Source organism: Lissotriton helveticus, chromosome 6 (assembly GCF_964261635.1).
Source record: "Lissotriton helveticus chromosome 6, aLisHel1.1, whole genome shotgun sequence".
Classification (NCBI taxonomy): domain Eukaryota; kingdom Metazoa; phylum Chordata; class Amphibia; order Caudata; family Salamandridae; genus Lissotriton; species Lissotriton helveticus.
Window position 1 is genome coordinate 1912882390 of NC_136067.1, and position 22235 is coordinate 1912904624.

Here is a 22235-nt window from a genome sequence, read left to right on the forward strand (position 1 = left end):
TCTTCCTGTATGTCCTGCAAACTCGTACAGTAATTAAGAAGTCAGGAATGAGATCATCGATGAATCTATTGTTTACTTGGCCCCGTTTGAATTTTGAAGACCTGAATGTTTAGAAAGCTCTTTCATGCCCATGTTACTTGGATGTCTTCATAGTCTCTACCAGGCGCTAGCATGTGAGGTAAATGTGTTGTTAAGTGGGGTATTTGTTTATGGATTAGTTCTGCTAAAGGTAAGTGTTGAGTTTGCATCAAGCAGGAGGTTTAGAGTGTGGTGTTAGAAGTGAGTATTTCTTTGCACCACTATGCGATTTATTGTGTTGAGCTATGTGGGTTGTGTTGAGCTCCCATGTTTAACCTTGAAGTTTGATGGGGCTATGCGCTTTTTTTTTTTTTGTAAAATATATTTTTATTGTATTTATTCAGAGGAAAAAGGGGAAGGGAGGAAAGGGGGAAAAGAAAGGGAATAGGCGACAACCCCGCCACAAATCCCACACAGGGGAGTGTAATAAGCTGTAATGAAAATGCTGTAAGCAGTCCACGATAGTACACGCTACATCAGGTACGGACAGACACAACGCTCGTGCCTTCCCAATGGACCAAAGAAACACTGTCCAGAAGCAATCAAGGAAAGGTGCTTGAAGCCATAGCAGTTCCTAGGCACCAAGCTAAGCAGAGTCGCAACAATAAACAGTAACCAAAAAGAAAACCCCAACTGGATCTCCCCCCCCCCACCCCTCCCCGGTGGTGACGACACAGCCATGCTCCCACCTATCCCGGAGGCAGGACACACAAACCAATCATACTTGGAACAAGTGCAAAGCTATGCGCTTTTTATTGTCTGTGCATGCATGTATATAGGTTTTACTACGTCCAGAAGACTATAGAAAAGTGTTGATTGTTGACTTCCAGGCACGAGCAGTGAAACTGTATAGGCACACATGCTATGAAATCGTGTGATCAGCAACGCTGCACAATGGTGTTAGTCAGCTACCCTCCTGTCCTGAAGTGGCGGCACACATGCAGGCTTTGTTCAAGATGGACTCTCTTGGGAAATTTAAGAAATGTTCAAAACTATGTTCTTTCTTTATAATATTAAATGTATATTTACCCTATTATGGTCTAGTCTAATGTATATATTTTTCTTAACTTAAAACAACATGGACTGCATTGTGTAAACTAGCAGAGTGCACAGCCCTGCGGAAGGCAGAGTTGTCCCTGGGTGGTGAAACTCTGTCTATTTAAGCAAAGGGAGGGAGAAGCAGCTTGTAGTAATCCCCTTGCAGTGGGAGTTATTGTTTATCTACACTCACAGAAAGGCCTGCAGAGCTTGATTGGCAAGGAACTGGCAAATGGGAAAAGTCCAATGCAAACAAGGCATGTATTCTCACAACTCTTAATACTGTTTGGTCCCGGGGAGGGTTTGGGGGCTTTACAGTCCTCTCCACCAAGAGGAGCAATTTCTACGAAGTTCCTTTGCAGTGCCAGAAGGGAATAGATGGGACGAAGTGAGGAATTTCAGTTCTTTATGAACAATAGAATTTTGCCACCAGGCAAGCTACCAATGCCATTAAAAAAGGAAAGTTTTAGGCCTTTTCAGATACATTCAGAGACACCCCTAGGTGATACTCTAAGGGTGCCCTCTAAACTCTTATGGAATTTCCAGCCCCAGGAGTGGTCTGGGAAGTGAAGGGATAAATCAGGTTCCCTATTTTACTGCTTCCCTAGCCAAACAGTAAATAGGCTAATCTTTGAATTCCCTTTGCACCCTAGCAGCAAAGACGTCCATATTAACATATAAAGCCAGGGCCCAGTAATTGAGCATTACTCCGCTACCAATGGACAACTAATTGGAGTCATGCCTTCTTGATAAAAGTGTTGATAGTACCCTGATGTTCACATTCTCAGTCATTGGGCAGCACTCCATATTTTCTTGGTTGCACTCAGTCCTGAATATGGTATGCAGAATATCTTATTTATATCTTTCTCTGTTTGGGCAGGTACCTTCTAGAACAGGATTTTCCCGGCATGAGGATCGGTCCTGAGCCCACTACTGACTCGTTCATCGCAGTGATGCAGGGTGAAGTGGAAGGTGTCATACCTGGGAATGCATTGGTGGTTGACCCAAAGAAGCCCTTCAGGAAACTGAATGCTTTCGGCAATGCCTTTTTGAACAGGTGAGTTGAATCCAGTTGTATCTGTAGACCAGAATGGTCATTGAAGACCAATCCTGTTTTCGATTAAGGTTTACTGTACTAGATTTCCAGAAAGGCTGCTACTCTACAGCTCTGAAACCCACAGGGTCCTTCATTGGACTATAAATGAAGACTGAGCTCCACTTCAACATGTTTCATTACTATGGAAACAAAAAGAAATCGTGGATTTTGTAGTCTGTATAATTTGTCAAATTCTCCTGACCACCGCTTTGAAGACATTTGGATGCATTATTAAGTATGGGTGTTAACCTTCACTATCCCTTTGTAATGAAAGATTGACTTCAACTGTTCTTATAGATTATATTGCAGGTATTTATATTTTCCATTGATGTAATTTTTAACTTCTATGTGTTCGAATGTCTAACCCTTGTATATCATATGCTTGGTTCTTTCTTTGGAAATGCGTGACTTGAGGTTTTCCTTCTGCAGTGTGTAAAGTTTAAAACACTTCGATCATAATAGTTATATTCACAAAAGATTCACCACAAGAAATACATTTTACACATAACGGCCCAATCACAGAAATGTGAATGAGTGTAATACTTTATTACATAGTCCTAAATAAAATTCACATATGTTTAGGTGGCGATTTCTGCCTTTGGTGGGCTTTCTGGGTCTCTAATTGGCAGAAGTATGCACAATGCCAAGTAGGGAGCACAATAGTAGTCCGGGTAAGTCCGATAAACACCCTAAATTAACATGTGCTCACCCTCTGGTAGCTTGGCACAGAGCAGTCAGGCTTCACTTATGAGGCAACGTGTAAAGTACTTGCGCAATACTTAAAGTGAAAACGCCACACAAAAATCATCCACACCAGTCAGAAAAATAGAGCTTAATGTAATGAACAAAACAAGATAAAAATGACAAAAATCCAATAAGTAGAACTGAACTTATGAACTTTAAAAGAATATCTGCGAATACGGTGCTTACAAGCATAATGCACCACTGGGGCTATCTTGTGGGGCTTGACCAGGATAAATCAAAAGTTTAGGCCGACCGTGCTGGTGCACAGATCCGATACAGTATCCAACCTTGTCCTGCCTAAAAAGTATCTTGTTGCACCTTCGACTGGGCCAATGCATGAAGCAGAGGAAGCGTGCATTGGCGGCAATGCATCGGTTCCAATCTGCGTGAATCAAGATGCGATGTCCTCAAAGCAGTAGATGCATCTGTGCTGAAGGAGATGCGTCTGTTCCAACTGGCGCAACAATAGCGATGCATGGATTTTGAAGAGGTAGCACAGAAAACCCACTTCACAGGGCCCCGGACTGGATTAGCACTTCTTGGCATGGTAGGACTCAGAAATGGCAGAGTTCAGGTGCTGTTACCGATATGCTGGATGTCTTTGATGTCCCGGAGACTTCAGAACAGGAGGCAAGCAGACAAGGCCTTGGAGTCTCTCTGGGTTCAAGAGGTGCAGGTCCAGCACTTCTCACCTAGGAAGACAGGGCAGCAGGCAGGTCCACACAGCAGAAAAGCAGTTCTTTTTTCCAGAGCCACAGACCTGCAGAGTGGCAGCCATTTGGCAGCACAGCAGTCCTTCTTCCTGATAGTGTACCCACAGATCTAGAAGTTTACTGAACTGGTAAGGTCAGAAGTCTAATTCTTATACCCAGTGGTGACTTTGAAGTGGGGGTAACTTCAAAGAGGATCTTTGAAATGCACAGAGCTCCTCCCTTCCTGCTCTGGCTTCAGACACCCTCCAGGGGGTGAAGCAGTCCTTTGGGTGGTGACGGGACACAACCTATTCAGGTGTAAGTGAGAGGCTGTGTCCAGCTCCTTCCTCCCATTCTTCCCAAGAAGGCCCATCAGGATGTTGAGGGCCTATTGGTCACACCGAAGCTCCCTTTGTGTGTGGCTGTCTGGAGGGAATGCACAAATCTCAGCTGTCACCCACCACAGACTTCTATTGGAGACAAGCAGCAGGCACACAGAGTTTAAGAGCAGCAAAGCGGACATTTTCTATTAAAATAGCCATTTTTAAAGCTCCATAGGTACCAAACATGACAGTTTTGCTCCTTCTTAATTGGGATTTACACTTCTTAAATGTAATAAGGAATCCCCGGTCTTAAAACCTATGAGAGGGTAACGGTTGACAGTAGTGAAAACAAATTTGGGAGTTTTTCACTACCTGGACATGTCAAACTAAAAAGTATATGCCCTGCCTTGTACTTACACAGCAACCTGCCCTATGGGCTATTTAGTGCCTACCTTAGGGGTGACGTGTAATAAAATTGGAGGTTAAGGCTTGGCAAGGTATTTAAATGCCAAGTCGACATGGCAGTCAAACTGCACATACATGCTCTGTAGTGACAGGCCTGTTTAGAGGGATACTTAAGTGGGTGACACAATTGTTGCTGTAGGCCAGCTAGTAGTATTTAATTTACAGGCCTGGGTACATATAGTGCATGTTACTAGGGACTAATAAGTAAATAAAATATGCTAATTGTGGATACACCAATGTTACCATGTTTTAGAACAGTGAGCCCATGCCCTATAGCACTGGTTAGCAGTGAAAGTGCCCAGAGTCCTAAGGCCAACAAAAACGGTTCAACAAAAAGTGAGGCAAACCAGGCAGAACGTTTTTGGGAGGGGAGACACCCGTAAGGCTGACTGGTCTTAACATGCTAGTCCCTCTTGAAGATGAAAGCATCAGGTTGGTCCAGGCTCTCTTCAATAAGCTGTGACACTACTGGCCCTACACCATGCTCTGAGGCATCCGTTTGTACTTTGAATTCTTTGGAAAAGTCAGGGGCCTTGAGCACAGGGCTGTGCACCTGGTCTGCTTCAGGGAGTTCAATGCTTTTTTTTTTTTTTTTTTTTTTTTTTTTTGGTAAGACTTTATTAGCATTTGCCAAACAGACAGTAATTGTGCATCACAGTGAAAGGAAGTAATTCTTGATCAGTCATGGCATCATATTGTGACACAGCTATTCAGCCGACAACCCTCCGGTCCGGCAGCGAACGTTTGATACATTATAGAAGGCAATCAGGATACATCAATAGGTGATAAGACGTCTTACTGTTTTTTACTTTACATAACAAACAACCATAAACTTTAGACTCATGCCAATAAGGACAGTCACATTGAATCCTCCCACGCATCCCCAATGTCACTTGTTAGAACCAGGTTCCTATGGTACCACCTCTCCCCCTCCCCACGCCCGCTAAACTGGTGTCCCTGGCACTCAACCCCCAACTTCCCCAGTCCGCCCACCCTTTCCCTCTAATCTAGTCTTCCAGGTCTTCTTCCTCGTCCGAGCTATCGCCCTCATCTTCAGGAAGCGGCTCGCATAGATCCCCCCTATACTTATTCCATGCCACCCAAATTGCATTCCACTTGCGCGGGTTAGCTCTCATTTTGTACACAGCACGTTCAACAATCATCAGTTTGTCCATCGTTCTGCACCACAATGTCAGCGTAGGTATTTCTGCTACACCCCACCTCTGCGCAATATCGCGCTTGGCCACCATAGTCCCAATAGTGACCCACTGCTGGCTCCGGTGTGTCAGGTCAACCCCCTCCCACACATTCAGAAGGCACAGACGGGGGTCTGGCGGTATTGAAGTATCAAGGGTCTGAGAAATAGTGCGCATGATTTGCCGCCAGTAATTCAAGATAAGGGGACATTCCCAAAGCGTGTGTAGCAATGTTCCTTCCTCCCCACATTCTCTAAGGCAGTACGGGGTTTCCGCCCTATGCATTTTGTGTAGTGAGGTCCTGGTGTAATATACCCTGTGCAGTATTTTGAGCTGTATCAGCCTGAACCGGGCTGACACACCCGCCTCCCGCGGCGATGCCAGAGTTCAATGCTTTTTGGCATGCCTCCGTCGACATCACATGTTCGAGGCCTTAGCCAGCGGAGACTGCACTTTTATCATCCAGTCCGCTCTCTCCGCTCGGAATCCCTCTTTAAAGCTGTGGTTCCACGGGTGAAGAAGGCTCGCGCTGGAGGGCGATCCTTTAGCTGTCGAGCTCCCCAGATGTGGAATTCGCTTCCACTTGCGTTGCGCAGTACTGCCAATCTGCTTCAGTTTAGGAGGAGCCTGAAGACTTGGCTTTTTAATGCTTAGCCTGTTCTGTTATTAAATTGTTTCTTTCTATTTTTCTTATGTTTTTGGTTTTAGCTGTGTTGTGTTACCTTTTTATGAGTCACTGGTGGAAAAGCGTCGGGACACTCCTAGTGAGTAGCCGTACGCTATACAAAAACAACGTAACATAACATAACATAACATGTGGGCTGCTGAATTCATATCTGTGCATAGATCGCCGCCTAGTGTTGGGTCCGGATGATTGCACTTTGTTGTCCTGGAAGAGTCTTTGAAGTATCACGAGGTTGGTGACTCCTCCCCTGGACTACAGTGCGCATGGGCATCCTTTCCATGCTCAGATTTTTTTTTCCGCCATTGGGTTCGGATGCAAACTCCTATACTCCTACTCTGAATCGAAACAAAACTTTTCTAAAGGCCTTCGACTTCGTCGGTATTGTTCCGCTCGGTACCTCTCTACTCGATACAGCTTTCCATATCGATCCGGTCGTCGACGCGGCCCTCTGGGCCTTTTCGACGCCACGTGAGCCGACCGTCGATGGAAAGAAGCCCTTTCAAAAGGTGCCCCCAATGCAATTCAAAGTTCCCCCATAATGATCGACACTCAGTATGCAACAAGTGCCTTTCCCCAGACCATAGGGAAGAAACCTGCCCGGCCTGCGCCCAGTTCCGATCAAAAAAGACTATACGGATCCGAAGGGCCGACAGGCAAGAAATGCAGCGACGGGCACCGGAACCGGACAACATCTTCGATGATGACCAGGAGCTGGCCTACGCTCAAGACTCTGACCTAGAGATCGTCACAGTCAAGGACTACTCCGACTACCGTCGGGCCAAATCGGGAGTACAGTGCCCCTGACACCAAGTGACCCCTCGCCAAAGGCTCCGGTCGAGGCATCGCCAACAGGCCTTAGCCAAGATCAAAAAAGACTTTCGTCAGCCCCGCCTTCCGGCCCGGCTCCAAAATCGAAACCTTCCGAAACCCCAGGGCCCAGTACCATCGCTCCGAAGAAGGTTCTAGAGCCGAAGAAGGTTACCGACCCAAGGATCGTCGATCCAAAGGCCGTCGATCCAAAAAAGACGCACAGCCGAGAACTGTTGAGCCAAAGAAGACTATCGACCCCGCAAAGGCCGATCAGCCAAAATCCGTTGACCCCAAAAAATCGGTTGACCCGAAAAAGGGCACGCAACCGAAGGGCGTCGAAACGAACCAGGTCGTCGAACCGACCAAGCCTCCGGTTCCAGAAACCGTCGATCCGGTGCCGTACCGAAGCCGGAAAAACCTGTCGACCCAAAGGCAACAGCTCCAAAGACACCGGTCGATCCGAAAAAGACTGTCGACCCGGGAAAAGGCTCTCACCCCGGGAAAAGGATCGCACCCTAAGAAGCCTACGGAGCACAAACGTGTCGACCCAAAAGTTCCCGTCGACCCGAAACAACAACTCGAGCCCAAATCAGGGCCCGAACCCAAGAAATCCGGCTAAACACCAAAGGTCGTCGACAAACCTGCCTCTGTCGACCCTAAACGGTCCAAGCCTAAACCCAGGACTGTAGAGTAAGAACTATTCCACCCAGATCCATCCGAGGACCAGGCAAAGATTTACATTAACCCAGATACTGGGAAAGTTACCATCTTGCATAGGGAAAAGACCTTTGGACTTTGCTCCTAACTCACCTATCCCACTCAAGAAAAAGGACTTTGGCACTTCTGCCACTAGGCCCGCACTCCCTTTTCAACCTATCATGCCCTCCAAACCACATGCACCTACCTCGCCTTCTAACCACGATGACGATGAGGGGGACACAGGGTATGAACCACAGCCTCTATATGACTTTCCTCAGGATCCTGATCCAGCGGAACTCTGGGAGGAGCCAACAGACCCCTATGATACACATCCTATCCCAGATGTGTCCACTTACCCTACTAAACCATCACCTACTGATGACACAGTGGTCTTTTACCAACTCCTAGACAGGGCAGCACAGTTCCACAACGTGGACATGCACAGTGACCCTGTAGAAGAGGACTTCCTCTTTGACACTTTCACAACAGCAGAGAAGACTGTCAAAACACTTCCAATGCTGAAGGGCGTCCTCAAACATGCACCTGACATCTTCAAGGACACCGCCAGAGCACGGGTAATTAATCCCAGGGTAGAAAATAAGTATAGGCCGGCTCCTACTGACCCCACCTATATCAAGGGTCAACTACCTCTAGACTCCCTAGTGGTTGCTAATGCACGAAAACGGGCCAACTCCCAAACTACAGGGGAAGCAGCTCCCCCCGATAAGGAGTCCAAAATCCTAGAGGCTTCCGGCAAAAGAGTAGCTGCACAAGCTTCCAACTCTTGGAGAATAGCTAACACACAGGCACTGCTAGCTCGTTACGATAGAGCACATTACGATCAGCTAGAAACCCTTATGCAACATTTGCCAGAGCCATTTAAAGCACAAGCAAATAATCTTATCCAGGAGGGGAAGTTCATCTCCAACACCTCCATTAAATGTGCACTGGATGCTGCAGACACCGCAGCCAGGGCCATCAATACTAGTGTCCTTCTCCGCAGACATGCATGGCTAAGGGTCTCCGGCTTTAAGAATGACGTCCAATCCACCATTTTAAACCAACCAGTTAACCCTGACTTTTTATTTGGTCCCGCGGTGGACACCATCCTGGACAAAATGAAAAAGGACACAGAAACAGCTAAATCCATGGGTGCACTGCAGTTTCTGCAACATAGGGGCTCCTTTCGGCGCTCCTCATATAGAGCAAACACGCGAGGAAATGCTTCACAAACCTCTACCTCCTATAAAGGTAACACACAAGGTTCCTTCACAAAGAACACAGAGGCGGTTACAGAGGTAACAATCCTAAGGGAAGGGGGCGTGGAGGCAATAACACCAGAGCCTCCGCCTCCACAAAACGGTGACTCTTCCGCTGCCTCCGGAACACTTAACACCAGTCGGAGGCAGGCTTCAACAGTTCCTACCTGTCTGGCACTCTATCACCACAGACAGGTGGGTAAGAGAAATTATCCAGTCTGGTTATTGCCTAGAACTCACTTCTACGCCACCAAACATACCACCCAGATATCGTCCTATGTCCATGGAACACATCACCCTACTTCAACAAGAGGTGAAAAGCATGCTGGAAAAGGGGGCCATAGAGCCAGTCCCTTTCCATCAGCAAGGAACAGGAGTATACTCCCTATACTTCCTTATTCCCAAAAAGGACGGTTCACTCGGGCCGATACTGGACCTCAGGCCCCTAAATCAATACATACTGTCGGAGCACTTTCATATGATCACTCTACAACAAGTGCTCCCGTTGCTACAACAGGGAGACTTCCTAGCAACACTAAACCTCAAAGATGCGTACTTCCACATACCCATCCATCCAGCCCACAGAAAATACCTCCGATTCACAATACAGGGGCAACACTAACAATTCAAGGTTTTGCCCTTCGGGGTTACCACGGCTCCAAGAGTGTTTACAAAATGCTTAGCGACAGTGGCTGCACATCTAAGGAGGCAACACGTCCATGTGTACCCTTACCTAGACGATTGGCTAATACAAGCGAAATCGTACCACGAGTGTGCAGCACACACGTCACAAACAATCCAGTTGCTGCACAGCCTCTGCTTTTCAGTCAACTACGCAAAATCGCATCTGCAACCTTCCCATATACAACAATACCTGGGAGCCACGATAGATACCTCGGTGGCAAAGGCATATCCAAACACAGCAAGGATAGCCAGCATGCAGACACTTATTCGCAAATTCCAGCCACAACACTCCCTGCCAGCTCAAGTCTTCATGAAGCTAATGGGCACGATGGCCTCCTGCATATTCATTGTCCCCCATGCCAGACTTCAGATGTGCCCATTACAGGAATGCCTTGCACGGCAATGGAACCAGGCTCATGGACAACTAAAAGACCTAGTGTTGGTGGACAGTCGCTCTCACAACTCTCTGCAGTGGTGGAACCCACAAAACCTTTCCAAGGGGCGACTGTTCCAAGAGCCAGTTCCACAGCTAGTACTAACAGCGGACGCATCACTAACAGGCTGGAGAGCCCATCTCCTCCAATACACAGTACAAGGGCTCTGGACCAACAAACAGAAAAGATGGCATATCAACCGACTAGTTGCTAGCGGTCTTCCTAGCCCTAAAAGCCTTTCAAAAATACGTGTACAACAAGACGGTGTTGATCCGGACGGACAACATGACCGCAATGTACTATATCCAAAAACAGGGGGGGACGCACTCCACAGCTGTCTCATCTGGCGCAGAGCATATGGAGGTGGGCGATCCCAAAAAACATCTTTCTCCTCGCAGAACACCTTCCAGGGAAGGACAATCAGATTGCCGACCTGCTCAGCAGGCACAGCCAGCAAATACACGAATGGGAGATTCACCCTCAAGTTCTCCAACCATTCTTCGAGTAATGGGGTCACCCAGAGGTAGACCTGTTTGCCACAAAAGAAAACTCCAAATGCCAGTACTTTGCCGCCAGATTCCCACATCCGCAGTCTCTGGGCAATGCGATATGGATGAACTGGTCAGGCAGATTTGCGTACGCTTTCCCCCAGCACCGCTAATCCCGCTGGTGGCACGCAAACTGCGGAAACACTCGCTCACCCTGATCCTAGTTGCTCCCACATGGGCGAGACAACCATGGTAAAGTAAAGTCCACATTTGTAAAGCGCACAATCACCCGTAAGGGTCTCTAGGCGCTGGGGGCCGCCGGGAAGATTAAGCGAGCTATTGCCCAGAGTCACATGGTGCTGGGCTACCCTGCCGCCGGAGCCGGGGATCGAACCGTGGTCCCCAGATTCCAGCGTCAGTCGCCCTGGCAGCGGCGCCACACGATGTTCCTAGAACTTTCAGTGGTTCCTCATCAAAGACTCTGCCTAGCACCCCATCTTCTAACTCAGAACCATGGAGAAATAAGACACCCAGATCCCAATCAGATGAACCTAGCGATCTGGCTTCTGAGGTCCTCGAGTTCGGATACCTCAACTTGCCCCCTGACTGCATGAACATCATTCGGGAGGCAAGACAACCTACCACGCGCGCATGCTATGCCGCTAAATGGAAAAGATTTGTTGTTTACTGCAACAATAACCAAATCAACCCATTAGACGCTTCCACACAAACCAATATATGCTACCTGTTGCATTTACAAAGATGCAACTTAGCATACTCTTCCATACGACTACACCTCGCTGCTATAGCAGCGTACCTTCAGAACAGGCAACACCTTTCCCTCTTCAGGATACCAGCTATTAAAGCATTCATGGGGGGCTTAAAAAGAGTGATCCCTCCAAGACACAAACATAGTACTTACCAGACTCATGGGACCTCCTTTTGAACCTCTACACTCATGCGAATTGCAATTCCTAACTTGGAAAGTCGCATTCTTAGTTGCCATTACCTCACTCAGAAGAGTGAGCGAATTGCAAGCACTGACAATTGAAGAACCATTCATGCAGGTACATGTTCTTCGAACAAACCCTAAATTCATGCCTAAAGTCGTATCCAACTTCCATATTAATCAAGCAATTGAACTGCCAGTATTCTTTCAGAATCCACAATCAGTAGCTGAAAGAGCCCTGCACACGCTAGACGTCCGAAGAGCTCTACTTTACTATGTGGACAGGACAAAATCATTCAGGAAAACAAAACTGTTGGGAGAGGAGCTGGCCTAACGTCTAGGGCGCTCGACCTCGGACTTGGGGATCTGGGTTCGAGTCTCGGTAACGACGCCAAAAACCTCCTGTGATTCTGGGCAAATCACTTAATCTCCCCGTGCCTAAAAAAATGAATGTGTGTCCGTCCTCATGTAACGTAACTGGTGCTATGTAAAGCGCTCTGATACCTGATTCGGTTCGGGTCTAGTTCGCGCTATATAAAACTCTGCAAAAAAAAAAAACTGTTTGTTGCCTTTGCACCACAACACAAGGGAAATCCTATTTCAAAGTCAGGAATAGCCAGATGGATAGTTAAGTGCATTCAAATATGTTATCTAAAAGCTAAACGCACTCTCACAGTCCCCCCTAGAGCACACTCTACACGGAAGATGGGGGCATCCATGGCTTTCCTAGGAAATATTCCACTAGAAGACATCTGTAAGGCAGCCACTTGGTCCACCATACACACTTTCACTAAACACTACTGTGTAGACGTGCAAGCAAAACAGCAAGCTGCTGTAGGCCAGGCTGTCCTCAAAACTCTTTTCCAAACTGCTGCAGCTGGCACAGGTGGCCACCGCTAGAGGAGATACTGCTATTCAGTCTATGCACAGATATGAATTCAGCAGCCCACATGCCTCGAACGGAATATGCTACTTACCAGTATGCATCTGTTCTTGGCATGTAGGGCTGCTGATATTCATACCGCCCGCCCTCCTCCCCGGCGCCTGTCGCAGCTGCAGCATCATCTCTAGCATGGACATCTCTTACTTTCCTATCTCTACCTCTGCCACAATGGCGAAAAACAATCTGAACATGGAAAGGATGCCCATGCGCACTGTAGTCCAGGGGAGGAGTCACCAACCTCGTGATACTTCGAAGACTCTTCCAGGACAACAAAGTGCAATCATCCGGACCCAACACTAGGCAGCAATCTATGCACAGATATGAATATCAATTTACAACAAGGGGTGGTGATGGACAGAGTCTCTGAATTAAGCAGAATACTCTCACCCAGTCAAGAGATCAGGGCTAGATCCAACACCGTTTTTTAGCTCATTGCACCATCCCAGTTTCAGAACCTGGCTGTATGCAAATTAGTCTGTCCCTGGCCCAGTGCATCATGGGAACAGGGCAGACCAGACTACAAAAGCCAATTCTTACACTGGGAAGGAAACAAGCTTCCGGGGACCGGTTTCTGGCATTTCAGCCGTCTTCGGCCCGGCTTGCTTGAATCCTGATGGTGCAATGAGCAAGGGACTCACATCTGAGTATACCCTTCCACGCTTAGGGTGGACAAAATAATTTACAACAAGGGGTGGTGATGGACAGAGTCTCTGAATTAAGCAGAATACTCTCACCCAGTCAAGAGATCAGGGCTAGATCCAACACCGTTTTTTAGCTCATTGCACCATTGCAAGCTTCCGGGGACCGGTTTCTGGCATTTCAGGCGTCTTCGGCCCGGCTTGCTTGAATCCTGATGGTGCAATGAGCAAGGGACTCACATCTGAGTATACCCTTCCACGCTTAAGGTGTTCTGATTAACTCAGATACTCTGTCCATCACCCCCCCCCCCCTTTTTGAAATTATTTTGGCCACCATGAGTGTGGAAGGGTATGCTCAGACATGAGTCCCTTGCTCACTGCACCATCAGGATTCAAGCAAGCCGGGCCGAAGACGGCTGTAATGCCAGAAACCGGTCCCTGGAAGCTTGTTTCCTTTCCAGTGAAGAATTGGTTTGGTAGTTTGGTCTGCCCTGTTCCCATGATGCACTGGGCCAGGGACAGACTAATTTGCATATAGCCAGGTTCTGAACTGGGATGGTGCAGTGAGCTAAAAAACGATGATGGATCAAGCCCTGATCTGTTGACCGGGTAGGAGTGTTCTGATTAACTCAGATACTCTGTCCATCACCACCCCCTTTTTGAAATCAGATATGAATATCAGCAGCCCTACATGCCAAGAACAGATGCATACTGGTAAGTAGCATATTCCTTCTGGGCAGCTTCTTCAAAGTCTGCCCCAGCTCTTTCAGGGGTACCAATATGGTGCCATATCCCTTGACAAACCTCTTGTAGCACCTTGAGAAAGCTCACACCTCAGTTTGGGTTTTTGGGCGCTCCCAGGCCATGATTGTCTCTATCTTGGCCTGGAGAGGCTGCACCTTTCCCCCGCCAACCAGGTGTCCTGAGTAACCACAGACCCTTGCCTGGGCTGGTACTTACTGGCCTTGATAGTCTGGCCTGCATTACGCAGGGCCTGACACTTCCTGGAGGTGAAAGAGGTCCTTGCATGTACATTCTTCTCCTCTACATATTCTGAAAATCTGGCATGGGTCCAGCCCTCCAAGGCATACAGTGGACATCCCTGGCTCACTGTTAAACCAGCTATTCGCAAATCACAGGTTGACAGTCGTTTTATATTGTACACACACCTAGAAATCTTGTTGTCTTTTTTTCCTAGCCCAACAGTCACTGCAAGGCACTGTCTGTATTTCCACACTATTCTCTCTTGTTTGGCCGGGATCTCATCTGCCAAGGGTTTAATAAACCAGCTTCGAAACATGGAGATGTAGCATACTATAGTGTTCTCACACGTTCGTTTGCCCCGAACACCTCACTTCTGTGCACATCGGCTAGCATTCTGACCAGTGGGCACCAATCTCTTCTCTGTTTTTGCCACGAAGCATGTCTGTGCAATACTTAAAGGACATGCGACTAAGACATTTTTTTTGTACATAATAAGGTTTTCTAATCCTAATTTTGACCCAATGAAGTAGAATTTGATTCGTTGGGAAACAATGGGCGAACTCATCGTAGTGCAAGACGAAATCCTTATGTCATTTAATTTCGTTTAAAACTGAATCTCACCAGCAGCAAAGGGAAAGATCTGATTTTACATGGGATTAAAAAAAAATTAGATTGCTGTATGTTGAGGTGACCCTGTCAGAACACGATCTAGGGTGGGTGGTATTGATTTGCTAAAGGTGAGTTGTCAGTTGCTGAAATGTGAAGAAGACAAATTAGATTGTTAGCAGGCCTGGGTGAAATTTTAATTACGCTAGTGTAACTTCTTGTTGCACTTGTTACGTCAAATTTCTGAAATGACAACCGTGCGCCACATGTAATTTACACCACCATTTGTAGCAAAATTATAACACATGAACGTAAAAATCAGTATGCCAGCGGCTGTTTTTCACAGCAATTAATCTTTGTGCTTTTTATTTTTTATTATATTTTTTGTACAAAATGTGTTCTCAGCCCTAAATTGACAAGAGGACACATTTAGCACTAAAATATAACACGAAATGATGGATTCACTTTTCGTGTAATTTAGCATAATTTTCCAGCTATTTCACTAAAGCAAATTGTTCCCTGTATAATTTTTCATAGGCTAAGAGTGTGTGAAATTCATGCAAAGAATTCACTATTTACGAGATAGTAAAATTGCTTTTGTTTTTGACCCGTTATAAAAGAAATTATTTCACGAGTTACTTTTATAGCTGTAGAATAATTAAGCATGCTAACTCCATTTATGGACCGAGTTTCTGTAAAATACAAACGCCCTTTGATTCTCGGTGGAGCTCTGGCCTTGTTTACTGCTGAGGTTGCCACTCTACGGAAGGCTCCCATGACGCAATGTATCTGCCGCGAACAAAAAGGAAGGTAGTTTCCTCTTGTGATGGGGAAAGTCCGCTGCCCCAGGGTTTCCGGTCCACCGACTGGAAATGGCTCGCGCAGCAACAATGGGTCATTTCACTTCCATTCCATGACCAGGCCGCCGGGGAGGAAGCCGCACAATCCGGCTCCTGGGCCTGGCAGGCCCGAAGAACGCGATGTAATAGGTGCTAAGTGATGGCTGCCATGCGCGTGCGCGTGCGCGTGTCCTTGGCAAGTCCGAGTACGGTGTTTATGCAGAAAGAGAGAATTGAGTTGCAGATAATGGAAAAACGGGAACGTGCTCGGACTTCGACATGTGCTGATAAAATTAAACTAGAAAAATGGCCGGAATCACTTTTATTTTAATTTACTTTGGGTTGTTGCAAAACAAAGACAACTTTTTCCAATCTAATTGTGATAACTTGAGTCACTGATTAGGTATTTTAATATTTAACTCCACTCGCTCATGCGAAAAAAAATGCTAACGGAAGTTTTTTTTTCTACATGAGTAAACCGGAGTTTGGGCCTGGGAGGAGGTGTTCAGGTGTGTGCGGGGAGGGGGGGAAGGTGGGGCTGGGGGGGGGGGGGGAAGAGTGGGGGAAGGGTGGGGGGGGTGCACTGATGACCACGTCATCAAGCTAATATCCACCAACAAAGTTAAATGCAGTTGATACATTGGGATCTTGTTAGTGTCTAGTTAAACCGAATTGGGCTAGCATATCATCTGCTGTCAGACAGTAAGTACCCTTAAATTTATATTCTAGGGCAAATGTATTTAAGCCCCTTAGATTTACTCTTGACTCGACTTGCATTTTCAGAATTTATTTTTTTTCTCAAATTAACGGGGTTTAAAAGGGCCTTTTGTTTGCACAAACAGCAGCATCCAGGCCTAGCCAGGTTATACAGAAATATTTTGACATTTTGCATTTTTAATGGTGTTTGGACTTTGTTTTTTTACCATCAGGGTGTACATCAAAGGCCCAGATCCAGGCCACACGTTAAAACTGGTGACACACTTTAAATGTGCACGCAGTTAATCTAAATGAAGCCTTTTAACATATTTTTTACTTTGAGCATCTGCTCTGGACCCGGACCTCCCAGATGTGCATTGAATACCCGTGTTGTAGTATATCTTCCAAGTTTGATCTCTAGCATTCCCAAGGTGCATTCAGTCTGGCCAAAAATGCCTGCAAGAGGACGAATCTAAAACTTCAAACCTTGGAAATAAGTGTAGATATTTTCAGACTACCAGAAGTCCTGGACGGTGTAAAATGGTTTGGAAAAACGGAAGGGACATTGGGAAGAGTTGCACCGTTTAATTTCTCCTTATAGGACATTTCTCCCACTACCTATTTTTGTCCTTGTTTTTCTAGTTGTCGGGAGGCACCAGAGATTGTTTGAGAATTTTTCTAAAGTAAGGTCACCCTGTTTTGCACAGTTTGAAAAATCCAAATGTAATTTCACTCTGCCTTGTAATTTCTAGATCAGATTATCTTTGAATTTGCTGGTTTACCACCCAGTAATATATGACCCACATTCAGAGAGTGCGAGCCCCACAACAAGATATATGGGTTAATCCCAGGTCTTGAATTTTGTCTTAGTTGGACTCTTACAACATAGATGTCATAAGATATCTTACCTTAAGCAAGATTGTGTGCTTGGCCTCCTTTTTACTTAAAAGAAGTAACAACCATTCCTTTTGGGTTAAGTTACAACAGTATGAAACAAATTCAACCCTGCTGGACCTATGGATCACGCACTATCCACAGCAGTTTGCGTAAACAATGCTTAAGGAAGAGGTGAATCCACAGCAAAGCGTAAGTGTAAAGGAAACTGTTTTATCCAACAGGAAATATATTGCAAATAGAAGGATGCTACAAAAGTAAAGTGATGTTGCAGTGCTTATGTCGTTCAGATGTGAAAAGCGTGGTAACAGCAAAGTGGTGTGCGTAAACAATACAGCAGTGACTGCCAACTTATTGTTGGTAGAAAGAGGCTGCGGTAAGTCTTTAATTTGAAGCTTAACAATCATCTTGAAAGGTGTAAGGACAGTGCAGTGTCTTGAAAATGATCACCACCCCAACGAAAGGTATTTGTCCGGGGGTCCTTCATGATGGTGTAAAGAACACCTGAGATAGTAGCATCCCTTAGGCTAACAGTAAGCATGGAACCAACATGGTTCTTCTTAAGAAAGACCTGCTCCAGTTTAAGAAGGAGAGATTCTTCAAGTGTCTCTACACTGTGGTGTGATACTGGATTACTTGAATAATCGATTTATGCTTCTCTTAGCAATATTTATGCTAAGAGTGCCATTAATTATGCTAAGAGTTCCATTAATTCCAATCGTAAAAGTCAGGGTGGCTGGAAGAACGGCATGCTGTCAGCGATGTAATTTTCCTGGACAAGCAAGTAAAGTAGTCGAGCTTGAAGAGAAACCTCGGTAAACCATCTCAGCGCCTTCTTGCTGTTTGTTTGTTGCTCCTCTGTCTGATTAGGAGAGGTGTACTCCCTTCTGTGAGCTGCTGTCATGTGTGCTTGCAGTGCAGAACATTGGGAATGGTTCAGCTCTTCTCCTATCCCTCAGAATCTCTCCACTGTGACCAAGTAAGCCCTGTCATGATGAGGTTTAAGGGTGCTGACTTGAATAGCCACAACAGGTGCTGTAACAGTGTTTAAGTGACCCACTAGGGGTCCCTGTCTATTGACTACAAAAATAAGAAACCGCCCGTAGCTGAGGAGTTTTACGGTACGGATGTCCAAGACAAACTAACCCAACCCTTCTCCTGATTGGAATCTTGCCTGCACACTGGTTGATCAGTGACATATTGAGCGATATGTTACCATTCCAATGTGCAATGCCTCCATTTGACAATGCTAAAAATTCCAGTGAGGCCGTTGCTGCTTTCGATGACTGTGGATGTATTTCATAAATGAAGCACAAAAGCTCACAGTGTGGTGGCTTATTTACACTTGGGCAGTGGAATGTGCCTAGCCTTGGTCTGTTTAGCCCCTCCAACATCCCCTCCCCCTCCCCGCCACCTCCTCACTCCGCCCCTCCCCTGGTTAGCAAGTTAGTCAAGACTCCTTCACCCTCTCCCACTCCAGAGTGACCAATGGTGTGATCTGTGTAGGGTCACGTTATGGACATTGAGCCTAGGGAACTGTCCGTGTGTTTAACTTCTCCTACACCACGGGCTGACCGAAGTGTATCTTTGTGTAGTAGGCGCACAGGCCCCACTTTTGCTGTCTGTATCACAGACTTACTTCATCCATGAAAATCTCATTCCTCTTTGGCTATGGTGTTGTGGTACTGCAATACTCGCTGCAAACTTGGTGCGCTGGGAAACTCCCTTTGTGTTCTTTATTCCCATCTCCACCTAGATTAGATTGGAGAGGGCAGATTCACCTTTCTGGTTGAGGTCTCTTGAGTTTTAGTGGTCACTCTGGTGCTGACACTGCTGAACTTCCTTTTCGTGCTCCTATGGGGTCTGTGTTTGGGGTTAAGCAAATGATGATGCAAGTCTAGAAAGCAAATAACTCAAAATGACCATCCCTGCAATTAAATTCTAGAAAGTTCTCATTAGTGTCACATTGCTGCCTCTTATGTGGAGGGCTCGTAATGGTATATCCGTTTGGTTTTTTCAAGCCTGATGATGAACAAACCCTGAATTTCCTCAATAATTTCTCGAACAACAGTACAAAATTCCTATTTTGATCATCCTTTGTGAGGCACTATTTTGTGTGGTACTCCTACTGTAGTGCCAGAGTGACCTTGCTTCCCTCCACAGTCAGTCTACCTTCTTACCACTCTCTCTTCGAAGCGGACGGTGTTGCGGTGTTGCATGAAGTGAATTTAGTCAGTCAGGTGCAGGCGTTTCTGGACGAGTAACTTCTTGAGGGGGGATGTGAACCCTTAAAAGGGGGGGCAGGATGTGGAGGTGTTTATCTGTAAAGAGGGGAGGGTGTTCATACTCCTAGAGCATTGCCAGAAAAAAATCTGTGAAGTGTGGATTTTTTCTAGAAATGTGAAACTTCTGACTTTGTACCAGAGAGATTGAAAGCATCTGGGGAAGTAGAAGTTGGAGGCAAGATTCTTTTGAGCTTCAAGATTCATGGCTTTGAATGTGAGACGGGCAGTTCTCTGGGCACAGTGTATTTCGATTGGGAGCCCATTAAGGTAGAGGCTACCCCAGGGCCCGCACCTGCCGGGAAGCACCTCAAACGTGCCACCCTCCACATGGAAGGAGATTATCAGCCACAGTCCCTGTCCAGATTGTGTAGAAACGACTGTCCCGAACTGAACTAGTAAAAGATGCATCTCATCCCACATGGTCCATGCATGTCATCAATAGAGAATGTTCGCTTCTGAGGCCCTGTTTAACACTCGGCACGACCCTCCTCCTTGCTAATATAGGTGGATGCAGGCCATGCAAGAATAGCAGCCTTGCTGTCTAATTTTCTCCTCTTTGCGCTTGATGGCCTTCCTGAGGATTCTGTCTTTCCAGTCCACGGTGTTCAACACTAATAGCACATTGCCACCGGAGCCACATTTTTTCTCCTCCAGTTAAGGATAAGCCGGAAGGTCCTCTTCAGCATTGCACTTAGTTTCTCTGATGTTCCTTCCAGCTTGGCCAGCAATTTTCCTGGGGTGCTTCTACAGTGACGCCCACGATTTGCAGATGAGGAAGTCTTCTCAGGTTGCCATCATTTTCATTCTCTTTTCTCTCCAAGTTTTAGCATTACAGCTGTAGCCTCTTCCCTGAAGGACTTTGCCTCCCAGACATCTAACTCCATCCTAGACTTGTGGCTCTCTAGTGCTTTGACCTTGTCTGCTGAATACATCACTCAACTGTTAGCATCCTACTGAGTAAGGTTTCCAGTTCTTCTTCTATGTTGTGCACAGCGTGTCCCATCATTGTGGTTTCTTGCCTAAGTCCGTATGCAGACCCTGAATTAAGCACATTAGCGCCTGCTTTACTCCAGTAATTGCAGTCCTTGTGGTGCTTGCCCTGCTGTATTTGTCTTCATGTTTTAAATCTCATAAGGGCTGCATTAAACACTCTTTCTTTTTCTTCTTCGTTGTCGTGGTAGCCATTGCTAAGGTATGTGGAAGTTCCTAGTCGAATTGAGGCAATAAGAGGTTAGCCCACAAGTGGGGCGAAGAATTACTATCTTTCCTTCAGACTGAACTGGGTAATCCACGGAGATGTTTTTGTGACTCTCCAGTCTCTTGAATCTTAAACTGGGAAAGGGCCATTTAAAGAGCTTGGCTTTGTGAAGGTTTCTCCAGGAGTGAGGGGTTATCTTGTCAACAGTGGCTTCAATGCAAGAGCGTAAGTTTTCAAAAAGGAGATTGGTGCAGCAGGAGGTATGTCGATTATAGGAGATGGAGGTGCTGAGAGTGCCTCTGCCCAGCAGCGCCAAGTGTATTCATTGTGTAGATCCAGGAAGCGCAAGTGTGGAAACTATAAAGAGATGGGGAATTTACCATCCCATCCCACTCTTTGAAGATCTATGCTTTGGCAGATGCCGACTAAGGCTACTCAGTTGTTGGAAATATGTGTCCTTAGCCTAAGAAAGGGAATTGAAGAGTTATTTTACCCAGGCTGAAAATGGCCCAACCTATCCCATGTCTCAAATGTTGAAAACTAAACTCTGCGTTCAGCCCTTTGATTCTCAGTCCTTTGATTCTCAGTTATCGCGAAAAGTTATATCTTCTCATTACAATTTTCAAATGTGCTGTCACTACCACCAACCTCAAGATAATAAGTTAGGGTCAGCATTGGCCATTCCCATGAGAGGGATGCTTGTAGAAGCCTCTGATTGATACCAAGCCAACATTTTGGGGTCCATGAGCCGAGTTGGCCTACTGGCTAGGGCGGTCGACCTCTAATCTGGGGAACTGGGATCGAGTCTCAGCAATGATGCTGAACATCCTGTGATTCTGGGCATATCACTTAAGCTCGTCATGCCTAACAAAAATGAATGTGTCCTCATGTAATGCAACTGGTGCTATGAAAAGCGCTCTGATACCCGATTCGGGTCAAGTTTGCTCTATAAATACCTCTGTGTAAAAAAAAAAAAAAAAAAAAAAGATTATGGCGTGGGTTTACACAGACCTACTCCATTACCTCCAAATGAGTAACTTAGTCGAGTCACCTGTTTACTACAGTTTTAGTGTTTTGGGCTGTTAAGATTTTCACCACCACCAGTATTATCCTTGTGTGCTGCCAGTCACGGCGGTGGTGGAAGTGTCTTTGCTGCGAGTTCCAAACCACTTCGATTGAACTGAGCATCTATGTTTTGTAGCGCTCAAGCCACAACAAAGGTGCAAAAATCAAAGGTACAAAACAAGGATAACCTACTAATTTCAAAATAAATCTCCATTTCAAGTCTTCAAAATGCTTGCCTGACATACTGTTTTCAGATTTCTGCTCCATAAGTCATGTTAGCTGCTGAGCATTCCCCTGAAAACCCAGCGTTGCTCTGGCGCCCGATAACACAACGCATTTTTGTGTCATTACTCACTTGACTGATGAAGGGCATGGATTAAACCCGGGGGAAGGGGGGTGTACAGGGCTGTGTGGAGCGGCTGCCACACCCTTCGGTGAGCCCCAGAG

At 46.2% G+C, this 22235-nt stretch overlaps 1 protein-coding gene across 1 annotated transcript in view; it reads left to right on the plus strand.

The window, feature by feature from the left end:
- Window positions 1–22235, plus strand: part of EHD3 (EH domain containing 3) — a 240799-nt gene that overhangs the window by 65476 nt on the left and 153088 nt on the right. The window contains exon 2 of the mRNA XM_078649864.1: window positions 1997–2173. Within this exon, the coding sequence (XP_078505990.1) occupies window positions 1997–2173 (177 nt within the window). The remainder of the gene's footprint in view (window positions 1–1996; window positions 2174–22235) is intronic.